The 14,427-nt window shown below is 36.1% G+C and overlaps 3 protein-coding genes across 3 annotated transcripts; all 3 read right to left on the reverse strand.

Annotated features, from left to right (window-relative positions):
• Positions 1 to 785: 785 nt before the first annotated feature.
• Positions 786 to 2,516, reverse strand: LOC114391252. The gene has a single exon (XM_028352309.1). It carries the CDS (start codon positions 2,209 to 2,211, stop codon positions 1,081 to 1,083), a length of 1,131 nt encoding a protein of 376 aa, XP_028208110.1. The 5' UTR covers positions 2,212 to 2,516; the 3' UTR covers positions 786 to 1,080.
• Positions 2,517 to 7,326: 4,810 nt separating this feature from the next.
• On the reverse strand, positions 7,327 to 9,444 carry LOC114390370. Its single transcript, XM_028351093.1, has 4 exons — positions 9,010 to 9,444; positions 8,476 to 8,823; positions 8,161 to 8,337; positions 7,327 to 7,922 (listed from the first exon to the last, which is right to left on the reverse strand). Exons 1-4 carry the CDS (start codon positions 9,250 to 9,252, stop codon positions 7,539 to 7,541), a joined length of 1,152 nt encoding a protein of 383 aa, XP_028206894.1. The 5' UTR covers positions 9,253 to 9,444; the 3' UTR covers positions 7,327 to 7,538.
• Positions 9,445 to 11,013: 1,569 nt separating this feature from the next.
• LOC114390053 (transcription factor GTE12-like) lies at positions 11,014 to 13,686 on the reverse strand. Its single transcript, XM_028350731.1, has 10 exons — positions 13,673 to 13,686; positions 13,444 to 13,600; positions 13,308 to 13,356; positions 13,094 to 13,172; positions 12,957 to 13,002; positions 12,738 to 12,869; positions 12,549 to 12,617; positions 12,177 to 12,450; positions 11,844 to 11,950; positions 11,014 to 11,754 (listed from the first exon to the last, which is right to left on the reverse strand). Exons 1-10 carry the CDS (start codon positions 13,684 to 13,686, stop codon positions 11,014 to 11,016), a joined length of 1,668 nt encoding a protein of 555 aa, XP_028206532.1.
• Positions 13,687 to 14,427: the final 741 nt, after the last annotated feature.

Genomic DNA, 14,427 nt, shown 5'->3' on the forward strand with positions numbered 1-14,427 from the left:
GTCATAGCAAACTAATTGGATTCGTTGGCCATGCGCTGTCCCGAATTTTACGACAATAAAATGTCAATCTGAAAAGGGAAGAAGATATCGTGATAGGAGAGCATTTGGCTGCAATTTTGGACATTAAGTTTGATCACATCTGAATATCAATCCTTGAAAAGTGAAAACTGAAAAACCGAGTAACCGACCCCATATATGTATCTAGTCAAACATTCACACCCTGAGAAGGGCAGGAAAATCAATCATTCTTGTCCATCAATTATGTGCACCTAGTTTCAGTGTTATCATCGTTCCTGGAACAAATGAATCAATGGATGGTTGCTTATGCAAGTCGTGTAAGTTAGTTTTATGCACAACTTATGGTTGGTTGGATGTTCTTTCTGTGTGGTTCTTTTGAAGGATAGGGGAGAGGAAAGCATTGCAAGCAAAAGTATGAAGATTCATGTGCTGCAAGGACTACCACTCAGCAGCATATCTTGAGTTACTTTGCTCACTTGTTTGCTTGGAAACATAATTAGGAGACCAGGAACATACAATGAACACAGCCACAGTTACAACTTGAATAATCTAATTCTAAGCCATTTGCTTTCTTCATGATCAAGTTCCCTTTTCTATATCCTACCTAAATCCTATTATTAGCAATTCAATGCCAACAAAAGCAGAGACAAGGCAAAAAGAAGCCCACAATGAATTCCCAAGAGTGCTTTTTGCAGGAGCAATAAAAGGCATTTGTGAGCCAACCATTCATACCAATTTATCAAGTTTCAAAACAGGAGCAAAGAGGATCAGTAAAAATAATCCCAAAAGTAGGATCTACATTTTTATTTCTTGTCAATGGAACAACTGAATTCATCACATATAGAATCACTTTGGGCTGGTACATACATTCACACCACAATGAATCACAAAGGAGATAATAATAAACAGATTTACTTTACACAAAAATCTATACTATATTACCATTTACCACCAGTATAAACTAACCAAGGGGAAGAAAAGAGCCTAAGCAAACAACCACCAAAAAGAGGTGTTTGAAGAATTTATGAATACAGCAACGGAGCTTGCACATATGAGTGTGTGTCAGGGCGCATATTCGTGTTCAAGGGTAGGCTGGGTTCGAGTAACCGTGGCAGCAGGTGCTTTAGTATCCCCAACAGAGGCCATATGAAGCGCTTCTCCGGCATCTGCAGCCCTTTCCATCTGTTGTATTTTCTTTTTTTGTTTGTACTTAAGCAGCCACAAAACCAGCAAACTCAGCAAAACTAAGAATGCAAATCCACCCAAGACAGACCCCACAATAACCCCAACCTTGTTGCTACTCTTGCTCTCCTTTGGAACAACTGCTGCTGGTGGTGGTGGTGGTGACGGCGGTTGAGAAGGAGCCGGTGGTGGAAGAGCAGAAGACTCGGCGACAATAGAAAAATGGCCCTGCGAGGAGGTGGAGCAAGTGTTGCCTCCTGTTACATTGCTGAAATTGGAAGAACCCTGCAAATCAAACCAAACACATTTTGGAACAGCACCCAGAGGAGGAACTTTGACATGGAGGAACTTGACCTTGATAGGGTCACCAGAGGCATTAACATTGAGCGTTGGTAAATTAGTAGCTGACAAATTGGAGGCATTGTAAACCAAGAGTCCCAGGACAGGAGCCAAGTAAGTGTAATTGGGCAGAGGGTAGTAGCTGTTGGACCAATTCCCCAAATTTTGGTACACCAAAACCAGCCTCTTCACATATGGTTTGGCAATGACCCCTATGGGAATCTCAAACTCGTTGTAACTGGGAAACCCCTTTCTCCTCATGCTGCCACTCCTTAATCTCAATGCGGAAATCTTAACCCCGGTCAAATTGGAAGGAAGCTGAGTTGCTGTTGCGTTGTAAATGGTACCTGTTCTGGGTTTGACCAAAGCCTTGAAGGCATATTCTTGCAGAATTGCGTCAAGGGACCTGGCTTGGCTAGACTGAGCACTGGCATGAGGAGCAGAAAAGCATAGAAGAAGAAGCAGCAGCAGAAGAAGATGAAGCCTCATGGAGAATAATAATAATAAAGTTGTGAGTTGTTGGGTTATATTGAGAACAAGGGGTATAAAGAGCAATATTCTAAAGAAGAAGCAGCTTTGAATTGAACCGTTGCAAGTAATGGGAAAAGGCAAGGGCAGCACTGGGGAATCTCCAAAAAGGGGCTGAAGAAGAATTGAAAGCCCTAAATCCATTTATTCGGGGGAGGAAGGCACCCAGTTGCAGACAATATCTTCATCAGAGTCCTCCATTACTGCATTTTGGTTGGGATCATGCGGGAAGAAGGAGATAAGTAAGTTGAGGTCCACTTGAGGAGACACCACAACAAAAGCAGAAAGCAGCGTGACTGTTTTTGTGGCCCGTGCCAAAACAAAAACACCAATCCTACATTGTTCTATTCTATATCTAAATTGCTCCTAAAATGCAACCATCGCCCCCCTTCCCCTTCCATTCAATCCCCTTTCTTCTTCTCTCTCAACAAACCTTTTCACATCATTCAATATTCTCTTGATGACTATATAATACTTTATTTTATTTTTCGGTGAGGTAATCTTTCTTAAGTCCAGTCAGATTATTATTATTCTTTTTTTCTTAGGTCAGAGACTCATTACCATCAACATATTAGATAAATTTATTATCCGCAATAAAACTTTGTATTAAGTATTTTTGAATATATTTAAGACTTAAATTCCTCCACGTAATTGATGTTTTTTAATTTTATTTTATATAATAATGTTATTTGATTGAATATAGGTGTACTTTTAATAATAATACATTAAAATTTAATTTTTATGTTAACTAAAATAAATAATTAAAAAAACACAGTCTTATCTCGGAAACTCGTATGAAGGGTTCTATTATTAGTTAAGCTTACGTATAGATGACAACTTAGTTTCATTGAGTTCTGTTTATGAAAATAAATAAAAAGTCCATTTTTATTTTGGTAATAGAAAAACTCAAAGTCCGGTTTGAATTTGCGTTATGTCTTTTTTTGTTTTTTGTTTTTTTAATTTTTTACTTAGCCAAAAAAGAATTAGCGCTTTACGATTAGATAGACTGAATTGACTTAAACTCAATTAAAGAAAAGCCCTGAATAAGTTGGATTAAAATTTAATGTCCTTATTTTCAATATGTTTATCACGAATTTGTTACATATTGAAAAAAAAAATGATTTTATGAAAAATTATTTAAAATAACTTTCGATTTTGATCCAATTTTATATTATTTTAGCTTTTGATTATTTTAAAAAATTAAAACAAATATATTTAAAAAATGATTTGTTTATTGAACAAAAAAATCCTTAATCAAGTCTGCGAAAGAAGTAAGAACATAAATAATGGACAATAAGAACTAATACTAGGAGAAAACAAATACAGTTACCGGTAGGGGAAAGAGAATAAAGAAAAAAAAACTTGTTAAAGAAATTCACGCATACATGACTGATGACTCGTCACCAAAAAGAAAAGAATATAAATAAATAAATAAAGGCACACACTCTGTATGAGTGAGTCTTTTTACACGTATGACCCTACTTATTTTACATATATACCAAATTGTTCTGTCCCGAAACCAAGTGGCTCCAAATTTAATGTGATGGTAGTTGGTTTTGTTTCCTTCGTTCGTTGGAGTGCAGCGCAGAAACACTCGTGAATCAATTCAATTCATTGAAGATGTACCAATATCTGCCTACTAAAAATAGAAGCAAGTGCATTCATCATTCATGAATTTAATCTTATGCAACAATAATGAAAAGAATGTTTATCCGTATTTTGGATATAACATGCGAGGATATTGAAGTTACGGTCATTAAAATCCAATAATCTCCATGAATTCTTTTTGGACCTTAACCTCAATCTCAATGAAAATCTAAAATGATGTACAGCTCAGTTCAGCGAGCAGTGATGATTGATGAATGAGTCATAGTGTTCATTTTAGTTAGAATTTGGTAAAAAAGTGAGCCACAATTAATTATACCGTTTTATTTTGTTAAAAATGAATTAATATTATGATTCATTGGATTTGAATGATATTTAAACATACTAATAATGTGATTAATTGATTATGAGTTTTAGATATTTAATTCTGATTTGTGTGAAAAATGCCTACGATTAATAAATAATGTATTAGGTCTCCTTAGCTCTTTAGGGTTTTTCTTATTGAAAATCCTGTATTTGAAGTGTATGATCAAGTAAAAAAAAAGTTTGACTCATCAATTAAGGATTGGTGCAACACAAGCTACTTTTATACAACTATGTCTTCAACAAGTCATTTTAATCGGTGCTCTAAACTCATAAATACGTATTGTTGGCATGATTTTTCTTACAATATAATTTCAAACATGCTTTTCTGCTCCCACATAGGTAATTTTGAAAAACACCTATGATATATTGTTTTACAAGAATACCCTGTTTGGTAAAAAAAAAACTTCTTCTCTCAAAAGTAAACCATGAAATGAAATCAACATCACTCGGCGTGTCTGTACTACGCAACGATATATCTATATTGCATTACTTCCACATTACTCAGACTTATTTCTTGGTTATTAATGTCGTAGCTGAGTGTGCTATTGTTAGCCACGATATATGAACATAATATGCATTTGGAAATAGGCATGCTTTCACTTTGCATCCCTAGAGAAGGCTATGCAATTTGAAAAAAGTTGTAATAGGGAATCATAAATTATATTATCCTTTGTTTAATTGAATTATATTTTAATGATATAACATTTGAATTCAACCAAACCAATAAAGTAGGAGTATCCAGTAGAAAATGATCTTCTGAACTATGGGTGATGATCCTCTGAGTGTAGCGAGGTGGAAAGGGGAACAGATTGAGGGTTCTTCGAGTTAGTGAAGGTCAGGGAAACATTGTGGGGGTGGTTCTTCTGGGAAACAGTGTGAGGACGTGAGGAAGGATCAAGGTGGGGGTGTTAGTAAGGGTGGTGATGAAGGCTGGACTTTGGTGAAAAACCAGAAATCGCTCAAACCAAATGTGGTGACTTACTTTTTTCACACTTCCCGGATGGTTTTGGTGTAGAGGAATTCAGGAGTATCTTTGGTAGATATGAGAAAGTGAAGGAGGTTTTCATAGTTGAGAGGAAAAATAAATGGGGTAGGAGATTTGGTTTTATTTGCTTTTCAGGTATCCAAAGTCACTAGAAAAAGGAACTAGATAACATTCACATTGGTGATCAGAAAATTCATGTGAATTTACCCAGATACAGAAGAACTGGTGTTTTCTTTTCCCCGAAAAAGCCACTGCATCGGCCTCACCAAGTTTATTCATATAGGGAGCTGTACCAACATAAAGCTAAAGATGAAGGTAGAGATAATTTCATGAATCAGTCGTTGAAGTCCTTAACCTTTTAACCACAACAATGGACATATCAGAATTCACACCAATGATGGGAAGTTGAAGGGGCTGCCAGTTAAGAAAGTATGGAGAGTGAAAAATAACAACGACAAGAAGTCTGTAGGGGATGATTGGAAGGGTATGGTAATTAATGTAAACTTAGATGATAAAAGTTGGCTCACAGATAGCTGGGTGGGGACTCTTGTTGATCTTAAAATGAATGATAGATCACGTAAGATTCATGTTATGGATGGAAGTGAGGAGGTTAACCTGAGATATATGGGTGGGGATTTAGTACTAACAACAGGGGGTGTCCGATGAAAAGGTACATGAACTGGTAAAACAAGAAGGGGAAAATTCTCTCTATTTTTAGTTCGGTACTTGGTATCAGCAAATCGATTGGCCTGGGTTCAGTGCACGGGGATACCCTTGAAGCATAGGGACATGAGTGTTTTTCCAAGCTGGTGAATGGTATTGGTTCACTTATTGATATTGATGAAGGTGCCAGAGATATGCATAGGGTTGATTATGCTCGAGTTCTCATTAGCACAACTTACCCAAAAGCCCTTGTTAATTAGGCACGTCAAAGCAAAAATCAATGGGGCATTATGCATGTTAACCGTTGTGCATGCAACGAGAGATCATATTTCTTGTTGGATATAGAGATGATTCTTCACACGATTGTAAAGACAAAAATCACAAGAAGATAGGTTGAATTGAGAATTTAGAAATTCTTAAACCTTTTTCGTAAATCAACAAAGATTTTTGTCTCGAGAACTTTGTAAAATAGATAATAGATTTTTAATAAAAATGCACAACAAATATATAAAGCACAAGATATTTTCAAAAGCCTAAAAACCAATTCTAACCTTGGGTTAGTTGAAAGTAGAAGGAAAACAAAAAAATATCAAACACAAAAATTTATACCAGTTCATCTTTATTACTGAGATTACGTCCAATTCTTGATAAAACACAAGTTTCACTTACTTCTCACAACTTACACCAACATAACATTTTCACCTGAGTAACATTTAGGAGCGATATGATGGCATTTTCTCGTATGAAAAATGTGCTGGACGAATTGACACTAACAGGTAATTGTAATTGGCATACGTGGAACTGAAAAATAGATGAAAAGAATGTATAACAAGTCAGTGACTTTTTCCCCTCTTTTTGTTAAGTCGGCAACTGTAAGTTTCTGATCACGAATGAAGGATTTGGCTGAATAAAGTAGTTAACATAAGAAAATGATTAAATAAAGCGTGGATGATTTTAACTTTTCCTAAATTATTGTATTTCTTGCTTTCAAAGCAAATTACAATAAAGAAAGAAAGGAAGGGAATCCGCTTTGCCCCCCGGCCCTTCTTTCTTGTAAAGTGCATGGCAATAATTAATAATTTCCTATTTTTAAAACTCCTGGAAATTATTTATTTAAGATGGTACAATAAGGTAACAAGTTTAAATCATTGACAAGAAACTAAAAAGAAATTAGGATAATTTTGTAGTTGTATGATTGTATCATATCATTGACATGGGTCAAGAGATAGAGTAAGCACAAATTCTGGTAGAAGCTCGTTTTCATTATTAGTGACATCATATTAGCATTCTGACTGCATTAATTGGACGGCCGCATGCACATGATTCTGCAATAATAACAAATCGAACGCCCTTAATCGTTGAGCTTAAATAAAACAACAAAACAAACAAAACTTTAGGTTAACTTTTGTGAAGCTATTAAGCTATATATGAAGTTTTTGAACTAAACTTTAAAGAATGAGCCTTCTGATGGTGAGAAACAAACTTGAAACACAAGTGAATAAACAAATTTTTTATGTAAGTGTTAGACTTCTCTTGGTATATAGTAATAAAATTTGTTCATGCTAATAAAAAGGAGAGAAAGAAGAAGAATTTGCATTGCCAAACGAACCCTTTCTGGGCGGGCAAGTTACATATATATGGATCCAGAATCAATTAACAACAAATGTGTTTTTGTTTCGGGGGAACACGTACAACACTAACCATCGTCGGTCCTATTTTAATTTTTTCTTTCCTTGGGAAACATGTGAATAAATCTTACAAGTAATGCATGCATTGTGCATATATATGTATTTTCCACTAGTAAGAAACCCATCTAAGGCTAAACCAAACTACACATGTATAAAATTAAAGATCACTTTGCATGCTGATCTTTAGAAACTGAGACTGAGATATCGATACTAGGAGGAGCCTCATCTAACTCTGATGTAACATTGTTTTCTTGTTCTTGTTCTAGTATTTGTGGCACAGAAAAAAATGATTTAGTATGCGAGCCTCCTCGACTTAAAGGCGAGCGTGGGGACTTTGGCAACACCCGAGGAACCACAGTGCCAGTGGTATCTAAGGGATAAATTTCTGTGACTTCTTCCATGCCCTCATCAAGATACACCAAATCCTGCATGGTCAACTGATGGTACTCAACAATTTCCCGTAGAAAACGATTCTCCCGTGCATATACCTCGTTCTCACTAGCTAATCGACCCTTCTCAGCAAGAAGTGTCTCTAGTTGAAGCCGGATCTGGTCCATCACCAGCAAATTAATTAAGGAACAAGTAGAAGACACATGGTTTTAAATATCACAATTGCAATCGCAACATAGGTATTTCGACTCGCCGCAACAACCGCGTCGCGTCCTCATTTTTCAGTAGTTGCCCACGATGTGAAGGTTTTCTTACTCACCATAATTGCAATTGCGACCACAATTTAAAACCACGAGAAAACATAAATAAAAAACTTAACTAATTATCAATACCAACCAAATCATCATCTGCACGGGTAACGTTTTGTCCCTTGTCGGTACCCTCGCGGTCCCGGAGCATTTTGTTTTCCTCTTCTAGTTGAGCAGAGCGTGCTTTAGAAAAAGCCAAATCCGCTTTAACGGTTTTTAGCTCCCGAAGAAGTAATTTTGCTTTGGCAGCTGTTGCCATTGCCACCTGTATGTCACCCAACCAAAACAAAACGAAAAAGAAAGTCGTGCGTGTCATGTCATTAAAGAAAGCGATCGAAACAATTGAGAATATTCATTGAAATGAAGCACATGCATCATCACAAAATTGTTAGTGCCACCTTACGTCGCGAGATGCCTTGAGTTGTGTTTCATGGATAGTTTGAGAGGCTCCTCCTCCTCCTGTCTGGTCTGGTTGCTGCCATGGATTCCACGTATCTGCTGCAGTTTGATTTGATTGATCTGGAGAAATTTCTTTTAGTTTAATTGGAGTTCTGTGATCTCCTGCTGCCTTATTAGGAGCAAAGGTATTAAAAGAGTGTGATTTGAGTTTGTCGATGTCGACGACAGGCTTGATATTGACGACGTTGTTGTGTTGTGGGGATGACTTGTCGTCCTCTAGAATTTCTTTGGCTTTCTTGGCGAGGACGCCCCACACACCAGACTTGGAAACATCCCCGTAAGCGTCAAAGCTCTGCATGCCATGCATATAATATTATTACATCAATGTATATATATTGTTGCGGGAGATCATGACCATCAGTGACCCTCAATCAAACCACACTTGTGAATTTGACACCATACTTCAACTAAAAACTTAAGGCTTTGTTTATCCGTTTGACTCAATGAAATGAAAATGATGAGAAAATTAGTTGATTACCTTTGATCTGTGATGTTGATCATGTTCAGATTTGGGAAAAGTAAAAGAAAGAGAGGGATCACGACGAGCAGCAGAGGCTTTGATGGCCTGAGCAGCAAGGGAGGATGAGGAAGATGGAGTGAAGGAAAAGGAAGAGGACAAAGATGGAAGAGGAGTTGGGTCATTGGCATTATCATGATCTGGATGAACCTCTTCCTTGAAGGTGGAAGCTCTGGATATTCCGTGTCTTCTCCTGTATGCCATTGCCGCCACCACCAAACCACAGCCACTGCCACGATCTCGATCAGAAAACAACCAACCCTGTCCCTCCCAACTTTCAACTCATTATAACCAACCCTTTCCCATTTTAAATCTAACACACAAGTGTCTGGTGCCTCCATGCCCCCCTTGAACGTAGGATTCGTAGCAATTAACGCCCCTCCCTTTCCCATCGTTCATTTTAAATCTCCCCATTCTTTTATTTAGTTTCATTTCTATCTAGATAAGATCAAAATTGCACTTATTCATCTCATAGATTCACCCCTTATCTCCAATACTGATAAATATCCCACATATAGGAGCTGAGTTGAACGCATCCAATATATTCATTTAAGATTAATGATTCATGTACATTCATTTTAAACAACTAGAAGTTATTATAGGCTCAGTGATTATTTCTAAGCTTAATATAAGCCCATTAACTTAGTGAATAAAATTATGGATGTTAAAGAATAAAAATGTGAATATTTGTTAGCTTCATTAACCCACGTTTTTGGATGAAAGACCAAGTCAAAAAGGTCATACACAGGTTTTCATATAAGTTCAATTTCAAAATTAAAATAAAATTCTAAAAATAATTAAACTAATTAACGGTGAACATAAAAAAGTCCACAAGGCCCATTTTTAGGCGCACAATGACAATTTGTCTCACTCTTATGCATACAAGCCTACATTTATTACTTGCTTTGTTTGAAAAGTCCTAGAATATATTGATATTGATATATAAGCATTTGAAGGTAAATAAAACCAAATAATGAGACATGAATAACACAACACAAATGGCAGTGCACTGTACTATTAAAATATTCATAATCATCTTGACACTTAATTCTAATAGGATGGATCTTGTGCTTTCTAATGGTACATGATTTTTATTTGTGTTTTCTACTACGTAACCTTTCAATTTGTATTCTTCTAAAAGTTTCAAGAAATTTGTATTAATTTTAACGTATTCAGCTTCCATGTTTGCGAGGATGAAAAAATATGGTCCACAGATGACATTTATATTTTTCATATATACTTGTCTCAAAAATTAAAAGCACATTCCAAAATCGAACAAGACAGCTTTTTTTTGCCTGAATCTTGGATTTACTTAACACTTTCCTGTCTTTAGACCACTAATTCTCAACGAGCTTTTCCATGACCAACTTTACGAGCACCTAATACGAAGCCATTGTAAGTAATCTGTCAATTAATATGCCTGCAGTTCCATATAGTTCAGTACATGACAAGCAAACATACGTTGGTAGGTTAAGATTACAAAATGGACACGGGCAGCTCAGCACCATAACTAGCTAGCATATATCACTCAGTCAAATTTTATTAGAAACATATCATGTGTATTAATTATTATTGAAAGATGGTCACCATTTACAACAAAGGAGAAAATTAACAATAGCATTCCATTCCAACAAACCACCAATTCATGCTTTAATACCTCATGTTAGACAACTAATTAATGCGGTCTTCTTTGAAAAAGGGGCAAACGCCTAGCAATTTTAACACACAACATGAATTTCCATTTGGCCCTTAACCCTTCAAAGATTAGACAACAACAAAGGCGTCGAATCTCAGTATGCTATTATTGATTATTATTCAATGACTAGTGTTAGGCTGATTGTGACCGCAAATAGTAGTGTGCAGATAAGTTGGAGGATTACCGATCAAAATTCTCTGATAACTCACTTGAGTAGAAAAGGGTCTCATCTTGTCACTAGAATCCTATTGCAGTTGTAACAACCTATGTTACTCTGAGGAATTTATCTGATCAAGTCGTGTCTTCAAATATGGAAGATTGAAAACAAAACTAGAAGCCGACGACACAGTTTGGTCTGATTTTAAAATCTTCATGGCCTGATCAGCTGAGCAACTAATCTCATTTGTTCCTTCACGATCACCCATTGCACAATTTGAACGAAACATGAAATTGTTTTGCAATTGGCTTTTTTCTTGAACGTAACCTGAAACATCACTACTTTCTATGGCCTGAGGTTGACTTTGAAGCTCACAACTGTTTTCTAACCTTGAGTTTACCACACTACCAGCTTTAAAATTCTCTAGGACTGAAACAGACAAATTTTCTTGATTAAGCAACTTTGATCTGTCCAGTAACATCCTCACAGACTTCTTACCAGTTTCTTTGGATCCTTGATCTGAGTAAGTAAAATCTTCAGCACAAGCTTGCAAATAGGATGAATCAAAACAGAAACTCTTGTTTGGGAACTCTTTGTGACACCCTAAGGACAACCTGTGACATCCCAAAGCATTACCATCTAAGGGCCTGCAGTCTTTCTCTCTTTCAGCATTCAATGTGCCTTCAACCTTTTCCCTTCCATTAGAAGTATCTGGCCTGCATGGAGCAGAAGTAGATGCTGTACGAATTTCACATCCAAGTAATTTCCTTTTAGCAATATTTTGTGCAGTGGGTCCTAAATCTTTAGCAAACAACATCAAGCTATCTTTGTAGCCAATATCTTGCTGATTTACCTATATAAAGGATAAGAAAAACAAATTCAAACTAGAATTGTCAAACTGCGTTGACGCATTAGGCAAGGAGAATAAACAAGATTACTCACGTGCTCAAGCAGTTTCAATTTACCATATACTGTTGAAAATATTGACTTATCCTCCTCAAGGGACAAAGGTCTATAAGTACATCGCCTATCAATCTCAGAAGATCTGCCTCTGCTTCTCTCTTCAGTACCTGATAGATAAATTTTTATTATTATTTTTTGGATATGTTCTAAATACACAAATCATGTAAGAATAGTTTTGTTGAACAAATGATACATAAGAAGCTTTGCAGCTAAGCTTGGGAGGAAGAGATTTTTCAGTGTAAAATACAACCAGTAGAATGTCAAAAAAAGTATTTAGCTTGTAGAATATTAATCTGAGTACAAGAATGTTACAGAGTAACTTACCTGCAGTAATCTCAACATGCTTAGACCCATGATTTGCCTTAAAGCTTCTCTTGTTTGGTGTACCACGAGAAGAACATGGCACAGTTTTTGAGGGCACACCACTAGCTATTTCACTGGATTTCAGGTCTGTGGAATCCCTAGAATCTCCTTGGTTTCTCCGACCTACTTTTCGCCTTGTTTCTGAGAATTCCAATTCAAACTTCTCAGGATTGTTTTTTAATAGATCAAAAACTTTCTTAGCTAGTTCATTGATTACACGAGCCTGCAAAATGAAGGGGTTATAAATCATTTTATGAAGATAAATTAGAGATTTTATGGCAAAACTAGGAGCCACAATTTCACCAGCATTATATTCCATACCTGCCTGAAATAGATGGTACCAGAAGAATTAAAATGCATTGCATTGTCGAATATTAAGAAAACATCATGCTGCATAATGGTTCAAATACCATGTATTAGAATTAGATGATGAGCCGGGACATTACAGCAGTTTAAGCATACATATTTGCTAATTGATACCAATGGTGTTAGATTAATGCAAGAGAAAACCACGTGAGCATATATAAAATAAAGGCTGTAAACCTCAAATTGTTCTAGACTCCTGTACATCCCCTCGTGTAATTTAGCCCTCATGGTGCCAAAATCCATAGGCTCTTTAACGATTGCATAATAATCCTCAACCTTAGAACAAAGTTCCATAAAAAAAGTGAATTAGAAGGGAATGCCGTGTAATATCCACAAATACTATGACTAAAAATGACCACACACCTCGTTTGGGTCAACTGGTTCAGCAAATATTTCATACGTGTCTCTCCTGTATATGAGTTTAAAATATTATACTTAAATTACAAGAGATAACAAAGGTTTCGAATTGGTAACATAACAATGATAAAAGTAAGGTACACCTTTGTAAAGTGTCAAGTACAAGTTGAAGTATTTGTTTCTCAGGCAACGAAGGTGAAGATGGCAGTTTTGATGGTTTATCTGATACATGATCAATAACGTAGTAAATTGAATGCACTGGGAGTGTCATAAGAAATAATAATTTTAATCAAGTTCAAAGCCACCTCAGTTTGATTGAGCAAATTATTTATTGAGGGTGAGAAGACCTTTACTCACCATCACCACTTTTCTTTTGAATATCTTGATGGCAGGAATGCTTCACACCCTGCATAATGTGGCTTGTGAGTGTGAACTATAAGATAATTAGATAGGGATTAAGCAAGGCATGAAAAACGTTAATATTAAACAAGACCTTGTTTGGCCTCAGTTTTGTGTTCTTTCTGCCCCTAGTTCGGAATGCAGGTCCCTGACCGTTGTCCAAGTGGCGCCTCATTGAATGGACATGAGCCTCAGCCTCCAATGCAGATATTCGTGGGCTTCTCCTTTGCCCTTCTGTTTTTTGCAGTTTTCTGTCACACAAAACAATTCCATAAAATGTAAATGTAAATGTTGTGCCAAATGAAAGAGAAGACTGAACTCACCTCAATCGGCTCATGTTGCATTGGCAAAGAAGGGTGAGTGAGTGATCAAGGCTTTTTAACAGTACGTAGAGAGCATATAGGAATTCCATGTGTGTTAAATGAATGTTTAATTACTACTGCATTTGGCCTTGGGGGATATCATATCAAAAGCAAACCCGGTATTAGTATGAGTATTGAGATATGTGAATTAATCGATCATGATCATGTAGTAATGTTTGTGGGGCATAAGATCAAGGATTCTTCTTCCGTGAGTGATCGTGTCAGCCAAATAAATAGTTTGTCATCAGACTGTTTTGCCCTCCGTTGACACAAAAAAATATTCCCCTTTTTTCCGGTAACACTTCGTTTCTCAACTCAAGACAAGTCTAGATCCTTCCACTCCATTTCTTGCCACCTCGCGTTATCCATTTTTATTTAGGAAAAAAGGGACCAACAGAAAAGAGACGATTTGTTAATTAGATTATGAGATATGAAAGAAAAGTGATTCTTTTCTATTATTTAATTGTGTGAAAAGTGAAAAAAAAAAATATGCAGTTTAAATAACTGATATACCTTAAACAATAAAGAAAGACATAAAATATAAACAAAAGTATTTTTTTTCTTTATATTTACATCAACTTTTTTTCCTCACGCTTTCCTTGTAAAAAGAAGTAGAATACAGAAGTTTTCAAGTAGGATTCTTGTAAATACACTTAATTCTATGTATTCTACTTGTGTAACTCATTTTTGGACTGAAAATAGACACAAACACATAT

The sequence above is a fragment of the Glycine soja genome, chromosome 16 (genome assembly GCF_004193775.1).
Source record: "Glycine soja cultivar W05 chromosome 16, ASM419377v2, whole genome shotgun sequence".
Classification (NCBI taxonomy): domain Eukaryota; kingdom Viridiplantae; phylum Streptophyta; class Magnoliopsida; order Fabales; family Fabaceae; genus Glycine; species Glycine soja.

What these genes read in the sequence shown, in the direction of transcription:
- LOC114391252 (XM_028352309.1), bottom strand. Translation starts at nt 2,211, where the DNA reads ATGGATTTAGGGCTTTCAATTCTTCTTCAGCCCCTTTTTGGAGATTCC.
- LOC114390053 (XM_028350731.1), bottom strand. An exon ending in ATTTTATATATGCTCACGTG is followed by an intron (nt 12,618 to 12,737) that starts GTTTTCTCTTGC and finishes ACCATTATGCAG; the next exon opens with CATGATGTTTTCTTAATATT. An exon ending in AATTGAAACTGCTTGAGCAC is followed by an intron (nt 11,755 to 11,843) that starts GTGAGTAATCTT and finishes TCCTTTATATAG; the next exon opens with GTAAATCAGCAAGATATTGG.
- LOC114390370 (XM_028351093.1), bottom strand. Translation starts at nt 9,252, where the DNA reads ATGGCATACAGGAGAAGACACGGAATATCCAGAGCTTCCACCTTCAAG. An exon ending in ATCAACATCACAGATCAAAG is followed by an intron (nt 8,824 to 9,009) that starts GTAATCAACTAA and finishes CATGGCATGCAG; the next exon opens with AGCTTTGACGCTTACGGGGA. An exon ending in AACTCAAGGCATCTCGCGAC is followed by an intron (nt 8,338 to 8,475) that starts GTAAGGTGGCAC and finishes GGTGACATACAG; the next exon opens with GTGGCAATGGCAACAGCTGC.